The 13,399-nt window shown below is 44.6% G+C and overlaps 1 protein-coding gene across 21 annotated transcripts in view; it reads left to right on the top strand.

Annotated features, from left to right (window-relative positions):
* Nucleotides 1-13,399, top strand: part of TENM4 (teneurin transmembrane protein 4) — a 3,040,222-nt gene that overhangs the window by 2,984,797 nt on the left and 42,026 nt on the right. For all 21 annotated transcript variants that reach the window (XM_054526090.2, XM_063711315.1, XM_054526091.2 and 18 more), the window contains 3 exons: nt 2,010-2,242; nt 6,218-6,372; nt 12,349-13,226. In XM_054526090.2, coding sequence (XP_054382065.1) covers nt 2,010-2,242; nt 6,218-6,372; nt 12,349-13,226 — 1,266 coding nt within the window. The remainder of the gene's footprint in view (nt 1-2,009; nt 2,243-6,217; nt 6,373-12,348; nt 13,227-13,399) is intronic.

Raw genomic sequence — 13,399 nt, 5'->3', positions numbered from 1 at the left:
AGACTTGAGGCCTGCTGCAGGGACAGGTCTGTGGCCAGGTGCAGGGTGTCTGGGAGGGGAGGGAGAATGGGAGGGTGGAGCAGCACAGCAGAAAGCTGGGATTTGTGCAGGGGCAGGGAGCTCCTAACTTCTCTGTAAGAATTAAGGAATCCCTGAAGGGAAAGCATTGAAATGGCAGGTTGGTATTTGGGTTAGATCAAGAATGGCTTGAAGAGGACCCAGGCTACAGGCAGAGAGACCTCCCCTTGGTTCAAGAAGGATGTGAGGGGACAGTAGTATTAGGGTTAAAGAGGAAGGACAGTTGGAGAAAATCATATCAGGTTAGTTGAATTCAGGGAGAGAAAACCAAGGAAGGAAAGCCTTGGATCTGGATGCCTGGCCCCTTTCGAGGTAGCCAGTCCCCAAGGACACTGTCCAAGGCAAGAGACATTTATAATGACAAACCTGCCAGGGCCAGATTAAGACCTTCAGTGACTTACATACTGAAAAGATTATGGTGCCCCAGCCTTCATAGGGAATTCAAAAAACACAAATCTGTGAAATAAAATTTTGCTTTTCAAAAGGACCCGAAAATTACATACCTGATAAATGCAAAATAGCTTCTTTCTAGACTTTTCAAATTGTCTTGCTTTCATCTTGAAGGGGGTCTGCAGTGCTCCGGCCCTGCTGGTGCTCTCATCACTGCTCAGTCTGTCCCGAGTCCCTTAGCACAGTTTATGCCTCACTGTGCAGTGAAAATGGCCAGCACCAGGCCATCCGGTCCAAACAGAGCTTCCTTTGAATCAAAATACCTTCCGGAGACTTGGAAGGGGCTGCCAATATTGAAATGCAGTTTTAGGGCCCGGCAAATATTCAGGCCATGCACAGGAACTTAAAATTAGCTTCTCAGAAGCACCAAGTTCAACTCCAATGTGCCCTAGACTTGAAAGAAATTGTATATCAGTACCAGGGGATAAAAAAACTCAGGCTTAACAAGAGATATCTACTACGTAGTCATCTCCAAGTGCAAGAAGAGACACAATCATTGGTAATTAAAATAATAATTATTATTGAGCATCTACTACACTATGTTACTTTGCATTTTTTATTTTCTCTCTAGTTTCCCCAATATACTACCAAAGTAGCTGTTAACACCCCCATTTTGCACATAAAGACAATTCGAGGCTCAGGAGGTCAGGTAACTTGCCCAAGTTTCAGAACCAGGAAATTACAGAGCTAGACTTGGAACCCAGACTGTTCTGATTCCAAATCCTGTGCCTTTTCCTCACCCTGTGGCTAGAGGCAGTGCTTTGTCTCCTCAAGGCATCTCTAGAGTCAAGCTTCTCTCTCCTCTGTTGGCACAGCCTGATCTTTATAACTGTTTTCCCGAAACAGAACCATCATTAGCACTGCTCTTCTGTGTTGCTTATTTTTTTTCCTTGGGTTTCACTGCAAATTACAAACTAATCCTGCAGTTCACTTATATCTGACTGCCAGAGGGAGACTCCTGGGCTCCTGATAAGTGTAACATGAGTATCCACTGAAGACGGTGTTGATGCTGCTGACTGGGAGTTAGAACCAGCCGGGGTTTCATCCATCAGTCCCAAGATGGAGATGAGGGATTGCTGTAAAGATCCTGTGGAAAAGGGCTTGTGTTTTTGAACTCTTGAAGTGTTTTTTTAAAGTCAAGAGCATCCATGTTTCTAGCTTGAATGAACGGGACACCAATGGTAGGCCTCAGTGATCATCTTCTTAAGAAAACATGTATTTAGCACCTGATACAAACATGGCACTGAGCTGGTCATCTCAATCATTGGCAAGGGGTTTTTGCAAGAATAGTGGGTGGGAAGGATAGTTAAGCCAACGACTGAGGTCAGAAAAATTGAGGAACCATCACCCAAAATAGGGGCATCATCCCCATAAGACATTTTTGCTTGGATTCTAAAGGGCCAGGGGTTCATCTGTACATCTCCAGCTACTCATAGGAAAGAAGAAAATGCTCACCAGTTGGCCATGTCTTTGTTTTCTAGTCACAGTCCAGCACACAAATACTACCTGACCACAGACCCCATGAGTGGGGCCGTCTTCCTTTCTGACACCAACAGCCGGCGGGTCTTTAAAATCAAGTCCACTGTGGTGGTGAAGGACCTTGTCAAGAACTCTGAGGTGGTTGCGGGGACAGGTGACCAGTGCCTCCCCTTTGATGACACTCGCTGCGGGGATGGTGGGAAGGCCACAGAAGCCACACTCACCAATCCCAGGGGTAAGGCCTTGCCTTAGAGACATTGTCAATAACATTTATTGGGGTGTTTTCCTTTTCAGAAAAACATGCATGATTAATATTGCAAAAATTTTTGGAAAATACCAAGAAATGTACGGAGGATGGTGAAAACTGTGATAATTCCACCTGCCAGAAATACTCCCAGTTAACATTTCGTGTCTTCTCTCCTAGTCTTTTTTCAAAGTGTTTGTGTGTATGTAGTGTTTACTAAAAACAAACAAAATGAGATCACATTAAGCAAACTGCTTTTTTTTCCCTAAATGCTAGATCATTAACATTTCTCCATGTCATTAAATTGTTTCTGTGTACTCATTTTTAATGACTATATAGTATTCCAGCAAATGGATGTCCCAATCCTCTACTATTGGACATGTATGCTGTCTCTCATGTTATTGTTACACAAAAACATTTCAGTGTATCGTGTTTTCATATGTTCATATGCTATCAGGTGGGTTAACTGCAGGTCTCAATTCTGAGTCCCTCAAAAAGTTGAACCTCTAAATGCCCACAATCACAATTTGTCATTCGCTTATTCAGCAAATATTCAAGTACATAGAGTACAGTGGTTGCATAGATAAGTTTGTTGCAGCAGAATAAGTAAGACTTGAGTGTGAATCACAGTGACATGGGTGAGAGGAAGAGGTGCTCTCTGAGAGTCAAGAAGAAAGAGCTGTTCATGGGGGTTTAGAGCCAAGAGAGACCCCTGTGCCTTGGAGACTGGGAAAGCTTTCTGGAGAAGCCATCATTATCCACACTCAGTGGAGTGTTCACTGTGTTGCAACCCCTATAGCCAGTAATTTACAGTGTCTAAGCCCCAGGGTCCTCACTGATAGAATGGGGGTAATAATGCCATCTGTGTCTACCTCCTAGGCTTATTCTGATGGTCAAAATTAATATGTTTAATAATAACCTATAGAAACATTATAAGTGATTGTATTATTAAATAGTTCCAGATTTCAGGGCCTAGTTTCAAATCAAAGCAGGAGATTCTAGTGAAATCAGGCATTCAAATTCAGACTTTGTCATCTACAGCTGAGTGACTTTGGGCAAATCATTGAAGCTCTCTGAGCCTCATTTTCCTCATCTATGTAATAGGGATATGCTGCATAGTTGTGGTACAGATTGAATATTAGGAATGTATATGCTTAGCACAGTAGTACCAGGCACATGGTAAACATCCCATAAATGATGATTCCTATTATTGTTGTTCTATTATATCACATCACATCATATCAAGTCACATTGTCTCTACCACATACCTGGAGTGTCAGGTGGTAATTGTGTGGGGTAAATATTGTATCAACAAAGGCTAATCCCACCTAATTATGATTTTCAAATACTGAGAGAGCAGCCAGGAGTGGAAAGAACACTAGGCTTGCACTTAGAAGTCCTATGTGGTTTTCCTCTGCCACTGGCTGGCCCTGGGACCTCCTCCTCTGGGCCTCAGTTTCCCCTTTGGTCAATTAATGAACAGGTTGGGCTAAATAATCCCCAAGACCCTTTGCAGCCACAATATTCTACTCTCTTAGGTTTAAAACAGTTTTTTCTGAGAATTTTTATTCTCTCCAGGGCTTTTCAGTTGTTCTCCGCACATGTGTGTTCTCTTCCCCGCCCTCGTGGCCCCCCACCCTCACACAGATGAAGTGGCAGTGCATTTACCCAAAAGCCTGTGATTAACCCACATAGAAATGACAAGGGTGCCACGATATGCAGGCACTTTGCAGCAAGGAGGAGAAAAGATGTCCATCTATTTAACACAACAAAAGGAGAAAAAAATTAGGTAATTAATCAGGGGACAGATCACTTCTATTAGCCTGTGCAGCCAACTCTGTAAACAAGAAACCCAACTATTCATGGAGCACTCATCAGTCCAAACAGATGGAAGAGAAAGACGGGGCATGGCTAGGCAGACAAGAAAACGCCTGTCTTGGCACTTAAAGAATGAAATTAATGTACGTTCACGACAAGACCATGAGAAAGGCTTCCCAGCCTTGAGTCTGCCTGGTCCTCTGTGTGAAATCACTCTCCAGCCTGACCAGCCTAAGAAGGAACAGTTGGTGCTCCAACAGGTTCTCAGCACTCAGAGGCCCCTGGGCATCTTAAAGCTCCCTACCGGCCAGTGAGAGACACGTGGGTCCCCAGAGCAAAGGCCTTGAAACTCACAAAGTGCCAGCCACTTTCTCATTATTACAATGGTCATTAATAATTATTGAGGGCTAATTACTACAAGTCTGATGTTAGAATCCCTGTTTTATCAATGAGGAAATAAAGACTTAAAAGTGAAGTAATATGCCCAAGTTAATACGACCTGAAAATTTTATAATTCAAGTCTCTCCACCTCGGTGAAGCCTTCCTGACCCTTCTTCCACTGCATTCCCCAGAGAAAACATAGCAAAACAAAAGTGACCAGAATCTCCTGTATTTTACCATGACCCTCTTGAGTCTGTCCTTTCTTGTGATGCTCACATGGTACTGATTCATTCCTGTGCCTTTCCATCTAAACTGGGTGCTCCCCAGGGCCATGTCTCATCTGTATCCCATGACAGTTCATGGTTATGTCTGACTCTTGCGATTCTGAACCTGGGATGGAAATTACTATCACCCATGAACACTATTAAAGCATGCCCTGGTCCTGGTCCCAGCCACCCGCTGAATTAGTATTTCCAGGAGTTAGGCCAGCAGGTGTATATTGAAAAACCTCTTCAGGTGCCTCTGATGCACATCACAGGCTGAGAGGTACTGATATAGTGGAGTGGTTCTCAGACTCTGGTTTGTGTCATTATCACCCAAGGTGCTTGTCGAAAATGCAGATAGAAGCGCAGACTCCACTTGAGATATTTTGAAGCAGCTACCTGTGGGGGTGCAGTTTAGCAAGCTCCCCAGGGGATTCCCATACACATCCAAGAGTGAGAAATAAAGATTTGGAACAATCTCATTGTTTGACAGCTGGGAAGACAAACACAGAGATGCTCAGTGACTTGCCCGAGGTCACATAAGTTGGGTCAGGGAGAAAGTTAACAGGGTGAGACAGTCTAGTGAATGGAGCAGGTGACGTTGAGTAATGATTCTGACTCCTCTCCTCAGTGTGCCGCCTTTAGAAATTCAATTCAACAATATTCTCTACACAAATCCATAGGATTCTATTCAGATTCCGTACTTTTGTAATGATCAGTGAGACTAAAATAATAAAAATAGAAAAGCGGGAAGGACGGGCCGGGCATGGTGGCTCACGCCTGTAATCCTAGCACTTTGGGAGGCCAAGGCGGGTGGATCACCTGAGGTCAGTAGTTCAAGACCAACCTGGGCAACATGGTGAAATCTCATCTCTACTAAAACTACAAAAAAAAAATTAGCCAGGCATGGAGGCGCATGCCTGTAGTCCCAGCTAATTGGAAGGCTAAGGCAGGAGAATTGCTTGAACCTGGGAGGCAGAGGTTGCAGTGAGCCGAGATCGCGCCACTGCACTCCAGCCTGGGTGACAGAACGAGACTGTTTTTTTTTAAAAAAAAAAAAAAAAGAAAAGAAAAATGGTTACCAAAAAGGGGAACTAATTATTGTAATTACAGAGCTTCAGAAATAGGTGAATTTAAATAATTCACAGTGTTAATATTGAAAAAGATCCTCCTTACCACTGTACCTCTAGTGCTTAAAAAACCCCAGAAGTTATGAATCCAGGTTTAGTGGATGGCTAAGGTGATAGATTAAAATCTCAGGAGGCAGCAAGGTGGGAGGACCAGAGCCCTGGAAGATCTGAAAAAGTTCTAATCCCTGCTTTGAACAAGTCACTCAAGGCCTCTGAGCCTGAGACTCCTCCTCTTTGAGAGAGGAATGAAGGTTGTGGGAGGATCAAACCCAATCATGTAGAGGAGGTGCTCTGTCAGCTAGCAAGGCTCCAGGAATGTGCGGATCATTGTCATCTCTGATGCTGAGTTCCTGTTTTGGCTTCTCTGCCCCCAGGCATTACAGTGGACAAGTTTGGGCTGATCTACTTCGTGGATGGCGCCATGATCAGACGCATCGATCAGAATGGGATCATCTCCACCCTGCTCGGCTCCAATGATCTCACATCAGCCCGGCCACTCAGCTGTGATTCTGTCATGGATATTTCCCAGGTAAGATGGCTTCATCTACCAAAGCCCTGGGACTGCCCACTCATCCTCTCATCTGCCACCCAGCCAGCCTGCTGGCCATTCATCTTTGCACCGATAAGCCTTTAAAGAGCACCTACTTGGTGCCAGGCTGTGATGAGCACCAAGGACACAAAGACAAGCAAGATACAGCCATGTCCTGGGAGTTCATCATCAGGAGTAACAAGTGGAAGCCCAGGGGACAGTGAAGAAATATCCCTAAGGAAACCTCAACAGCAGCAGAGTAGGATAGAGAGAGCTTTATACCATGTGACATTAAATCCATTGCCACCTGAACTTCCTCTTTGGTAACACTGATGGGTATTTTGTACATTGCCTGTTCTCTTTCTAAGCTACGTAAGGACAGAAATGCTGTCAGTAACCAGGGTGCCTGGCTACCCAAATTTGGGCACAGTCTGTATTTGCTGACTGATTAATCGATTGATTGAATCCTAGCTTTTGCCACTCACTCACTCAGTAACTTTCTTTTGAGCCTCACTTTTTGTATCTATAAAATGGAAATAATTCATATCGGCCCAGTAGGATTACCCTGAAGATACATGAAACAATGTATCCACGACTCCTAGCATTGCTTGGCCCTTCAGAGGTGATGAATGAACAAAAGTTAGAGTGCCTGCTTTCACACAAGAGGTGACATTTATGCAAGTTTTACAGGTTGAATAGAATAGGGGTTTGCAAGAAAGAAAAGGAGACATTTCACACAAAGGAAACAGCATGTGCAAAGGCACAAAGATGTTAATGAGGCTGGTACACTCAAAGAATAGTGGAAAATTGAAAACCATGGCATAGGGTGCTTGGAAGCAGGTGGCCACAGTTAAAACAAGAAGCGTGGTTTGGTTCCAGGAAGGGAAGGACCCTGTTGTACCATGCCAAAGAGTTTGCACATTTGCAGGTGGATACCAGGAACCCATTATAGGTCAAAAAGAGACACAAGTGACTGGCTATCCAGCATGTCCTTAGTACATCCTGTGATGACTTGGCAAAGGTACGTCCTTTGTTGCTGGATCCTTTGGCTGGGCCAGGCCCATGCTGAATCAGTGGCCTGCGCTGAATCTTGCCAACATTACCAAAACCTGGGAAATCAGGAGCATTGAGTTACATCAAATTGCAAATTGATTTCAGCTCCAGCAACATTTAGCTTAACCCCTTCATTTTTAAGGGAGCCTGCACACACAGGCCCTTTTCCACTGACTGTGTCACCTGCTTCCAGCCTTTCTGGTCATGCGTGCCTCTGTTACTGACATGTATCGCTAAGTCCTTCCACAGAGCCTTGTGGATGCTGCTGGAGGTCCCAGCACTCATGTCACCTCTCTATCGCATGCTGGGATGGTTTCCCTCTGCGCCAGCTGATGTGATTATTACACTCCAGAATGGATGCTGTTCTCTGCCACTCGTCTTTGCAGTTTTGGCAGGCTTACCCTTGCTGGCTAGTGAGTTTCCCTCTCCAGTCTGTGAGCAAGCTTGAATTACCCGTCAGGAAGCCGCCATGGCCTAAGGATGTGCATACAAGTATTTTCAATTCTTAAAATGGGCCCTCAACCAGCCAGCACAGGGTGCCTAAAATTTTCAGTCCACACATCGGAAAATTGTTTAACTTTAGATAGAGGTACTGCCAAGCAGCCGGATCAAAGGCTTGGAAGACAACTGGCATATGGCGGAGGGGGAATAAAAATGCTAAAAACCACACTTAGATTCAGAAATCCTGGACTGAAATCTCTAAAGGCCCTCACTACCTTTGTCTGAATGTCAGCATGGGATTTTCTTTAACCAAACTCTCCAATACTGGCATCTATTTTACAGACACATATGCGCAGGTGTCACTGGCTTTCTTTCTCAGAGCTTCCTCTCTACTCTGCCGCCCCGTGGGGTGCAGGGAGGTAAGCAAGAGAGAGCACACAGCTCAGAGGCATGAGTGAAAAGGTGAGAGCCAAGGAACTTGGACCAGCTCCTTTGGGAGGAGACAAACCCAGGCCCAAAAAGAAACTAAAGAGAGAGGCACAGAGCAGAGAAGGAACAGAAGGAAGTTGTTGCAACCTGTTAAGAAGTGGAGATGGCCACCACCGACAGAGGATAACTCTATGCTTAGGATCCAGAAGAAGAACTTAGTATGTGCCAGGCTCTCTGTTAGAAATGGGGGTACAGGATAAGTACAACTTCTCTTTTCTTACTTAGCTATCACAATAGTCTCATGGGGTAGAGCTGATCTACCCCATTTTATAGATAAGAATACTGAGGTGTGATGAAAGAAAATGCATTTATAAATGTAGAGCCCTGTACCAGGTTCCATCAGGGATATGGAAATGAATTTTTTAATGAAATTATGTACACAAATTGTCTAGTACAGTGCCCAGCAGCTAGTAATAGGATGTGAATACTAGTTCCCTTTAAAATCCACAAATAACTTCCTTGTACATTGTCTCATTTAATCTTTACAACTACCCTATGTAATATGTATTATCCCCTTTTAGATATAGAGAAAGACATTCAGTGTTTAAGAAACTTGAGGTAGGTGACACATGTAGCAATTGTGGAACTGGAATAGGAAGTGAGGTGTCCTGACCCCAATCTCTCACTCCCTCTATGCCATTTGCTGGTCCTTCCTTCCTTCATTCATTCATTTGACAATCCATTTTTGCAAGAAAATCACTCTGCAACAAGGCAGCCAGCTCCAAGTGCTTTAATAAAGGCACAGAATGCTCAGGTGGACAGGGAAGAGGGTCTCATTCCACACTGGAACCATAGAACGTGGGAGCTGCAAGACCTCTGAAATTATCAAGTCTAGTCCATTCATTTTGGGGATGGGAAATCAAGTCTCAGCAAGATCATCGCTAATAGGGTGGTGAAACCAGAGAGGCTGAGGTAGTTGGTCTGGTGCAGGATCATCACACGGGCAGTGTGACAGAGTGAGGACTGACTCCAAGAGCAATGCCCCTTCTCCTTTCCCAGGCGCCTCTGTGCACATGGCATAAGGAGAAAGCGTAGGAAAGCACTTGGTCTACATTCCTTCCTCTCTTTCCTCTCCGCTCTCCCTCCACTGACTCTATCTCCCCCCAGTCCTCCCATCAAGGAACCATCTTTTCATCATAACGACAGGCAGAAAGGTCTCCGCAAGCAGGTCCCCAAGGTGCCACAGGACCAGAAGGCATAAAATATTTAGCGGCCAGAGTTGACAAGAAGTGGGTTTTAAGAAATTGAAAATTCCCCTGTCACTTTAGAGCAAACTATGTTCCTGATGCAGCCAAAAGCTGCCACGACACTGCCCAGAGAGCAAGGGGAGTGTGAAGCAGCAGCACTGGCCAGCAGCGGCCCTGGCGAGTTTGCAGGCTCCCTGGCTCTGCAGGGACAGAGGGAGCTGGGAGTAAGGGGACAAGAAGACTTTAGAAAGCAGGACCTGAAGATCATGCTCTAAAGAACTGAGAAAGGGCCTGCCCTGTCCTGAAAATGTCCCTGAGCTGAGGGGACAGATGGAGGTGGCCTCACTCGTGTGTATATAATGTATTGGGGTAAATACATTGGTAAACTACCACATGTACATTGTAGAAAATATAAGAAGTTAGAAATCACAAAGAAGAAATTAAAATCACCTTTAATCTTACTATGGTTAACGTTTTGATATATATCCCTCAAGCACTTAATCTCCTCTTTATCTATAATCTAGCTAAACTTCTTGTATTTTTCCCCAGTTGGTATCCCACTGTGCTTACAGTTCTGTAACCTGTTCTTTCTACTTAATACATAGCAAACATTTCTCCATGTCATTAAATATCCATCTATAACATCACTTTTAACAACTACACACAGTATTCTAATTTATGAGCAAACTAAATGTACTATTATTTAGCCACTCTCAGTTGTTGGGCATTTGAGTTGGTTCTCGGTCTTTGTCATTATTAAAAATGGCTTCATCATTATTAAAAACACTCTTATAGACAATGGTATACAAAAGTAAATTCCTGGAAGAAAAACTTCTTATCTAAAAGCATACACTTAGGGCAAACACAGTGGCTTACACCTGTAATCCCTGTACTTCAGAAGGCCACGGTAGGCAAATTGCTTGAGCCCAGGAGTTTGATACCAGCCTGGGTAACATAGCAAAGCCCTGTGTCTACAAATATATATATATATAGACACACACATACATACACATAGACATACACATGTGTATATATATACAGACACACACACACATATACATACATATATATATACATATATATATACATGTGCCACCACATATATATATACACACACACACATACATATATATATACACATATATATGTATGTATATGTGTGTGTGTGTCTGTGTGTGTGTGTCTGTGTGTGTATATATATGTGGTGGCACATGCCTGTAGTACCAACTACTCAGGAGGCTGAGGTGGGAGGATCGCTTTAGCCTGGAAGGTGGAGGCTGCAGTGAGTCAAGATTGTACCACTTCACTCCAGCCCAGGTGACAGAGTGAGACCCTGTCATACACATACATACATACATAAGTAAATTAAAATAAAGGTATACACTTGCTTAAGCACACCCCAGATTGGACCAAATATCAAGGGTTTATAGGGGGCTCAGGAAGTCTAAGGCAATGAATTTTTAGGTGGGGTGGAAAAATCAGCAGTAGGGTGCACCTGTTGGCACTTCCAGCCCACACAAAACATGGCTGGACCTCCTAGAGACACAGGTGGCAAAGGGTTCCCCTTAGTGCCAATACCTCCTAGTGTGATAGATCCAACAATCCAGGCTTCAAGTCCGCTGAAGAAAACACTCCTCCCCTCAGACCATGCCAGCTACAATCCCCTGGGTGCCCACTTGAAGACTCACCATGATATATGCCAGTTTCCCAGCCTGGCTCAGAGGAGGTTCCACATGGGGCCCAGCACTTCTGAACTCCTAGTTCCTACAACCAGCTTCAGTAATCCTTTCCAGGTGGACCTGTTCTCTGAGGTACTAGAACCACTGTCTGGAGCAGGGCTTCATAAACCTCAGTGTGCACAGAAATCACCTGGGGATTTTGCTTAAGTGCAGATACTGATTCAGTAGGTTTGGAGGAGGCCTGTCGTTCTGCATTTATGCTCAGCTCCTAGGTGAGCTGATGCTGATGACCACACATGAGGAGCAAGGATCCAGTCATGATTCTCAAGCCCACATCAGGATCACTCAGGAAGCTTTTTGAAATAATGCCAATGCCCAAGCTCCAAGCCCAGGGATCTGATTTCACTCACCAAGGGTGGGGTTTGCGCACCATTATTTTCTAAAATCACCACAGATAATTTGAATGTGAGGCCAGATTTGAGAATCACTGGTCTAGAACTATGACAGACAGAGGCCATGGTTAGCTTGTCTTTATATCTGTAGCACCTAGCCAGCTGTTAATCCATGAACTCAAAGAATTGAGAAATCATACATGTATCATATCAACCATGCATGAAGAATCTTTCTTAAGCCTCTGAACAACTCCTACTTCAGCCTCCAGACTCCATCTGCCTTTCCCTCCCATCTTAGAACATCAGCTGCCATTATTTGGTGGGTTATGGTGGGTGAGGGACTCTGTGCTGTTGTCATTCCCATTTCCCATATGTGACTATTGAAGCTCAGAGAGGCAAAGTAACTTGCCCACAGTCATAAGTAGTGGACTATGCTCTGAACCCAGGCCTATTTGACTCCAAAGTCTACCCTTTTGCCTACTATTTTGTTGTTGTTAACTCCTTCTTCATGTTTTGTCAGTCTAATGAGACCATCATGTGTCTCAGTGGCAGCTCTTTCATGGTTTCCCAGTGATCAGGGGGCTGATGCTTCATTGTTGATGATAGGCTGCATGAGGATCAAGCAAGACTGTATATGAAGCCACTTTGGACACTGTTGTGGGCTACATGGGCTATGGGATGGATTAGTGGTGGGCATCTTGCCAGTCATTTGAGTATCGGTGTCTTCATTGTCAGGTTCGCCTGGAGTGGCCCACAGACTTAGCCATCAACCCAATGGACAACTCACTTTATGTCCTCGACAACAATGTGGTCCTGCAAATCTCTGAAAACCACCAGGTGCGCATTGTCGCCGGGAGGCCCATGCACTGCCAGGTCCCTGGCATTGACCACTTCCTGCTAAGCAAGGTGGCCATCCACGCAACCCTAGAGTCAGCCACCGCTTTGGCTGTTTCACACAATGGGGTCCTGTATATTGCTGAGACTGATGAGAAAAAGATCAACCGCATCAGGCAGGTCACCACTAGTGGGGAGATCTCACTCGTTGCTGGGGCCCCCAGTGGCTGTGACTGTAAAAATGATGCCAACTGTGATTGTTTTTCTGGAGATGATGGTTATGCCAAGGATGCAAAGTTAAATACCCCATCTTCCTTGGCTGTGTGTGCCAATGGGGAGCTCTATGTGGCCGACCTTGGGAACATCCGAATTCGGTTTATCCGGAAGAACAAGCCTTTCCTCAACAGCCAGAACATGTATGAGCTGTCTTCACCAATTGACCAGGAGCTCTATCTGTTTGATACCACTGGCAAGCACCTGTACACCCAAAGCCTGCCCACAGGAGACTACCTGTACAACTTCACCTACACTGGGGACGGTGACATCACACTCATCACAGACAACAACGGCAACATGGTAAATGTCCGCCGAGACTCTACTGGGATGCCCCTCTGGCTGGTGGTCCCCGATGGCCAGGTGTACTGGGTGACCATGGGCACCAACAGTGCACTCAAGAGTGTGACCACACAAGGACACGAGTTGGCCATGATGACATACCATGGCAATTCTGGCCTTCTGGCAACCAAAAGCAATGAAAACGGATGGACAACATTTTATGAGTAAGTACCAAAACAAGGCCATTTGATGATTTTGTTTCATTAATTCATTGTAGGATTAGAGATAAATTGATGGAGTATTTTATTTTAATTCAGGATTTGGGATAAAAACTATTACCTATAATACATTCTACATGTTTATATTCCACATGATTTCTCCTAGGAAGGAAATGGTC

Source organism: Pongo abelii, chromosome 9 (genome assembly GCF_028885655.2).
Source record: "Pongo abelii isolate AG06213 chromosome 9, NHGRI_mPonAbe1-v2.0_pri, whole genome shotgun sequence".
Taxonomy (NCBI): domain Eukaryota; kingdom Metazoa; phylum Chordata; class Mammalia; order Primates; family Hominidae; genus Pongo; species Pongo abelii.
The sequence above is the reverse complement of the archived record's forward strand: the minus strand, read 5'-3'. Positions and strand labels throughout refer to the sequence as shown.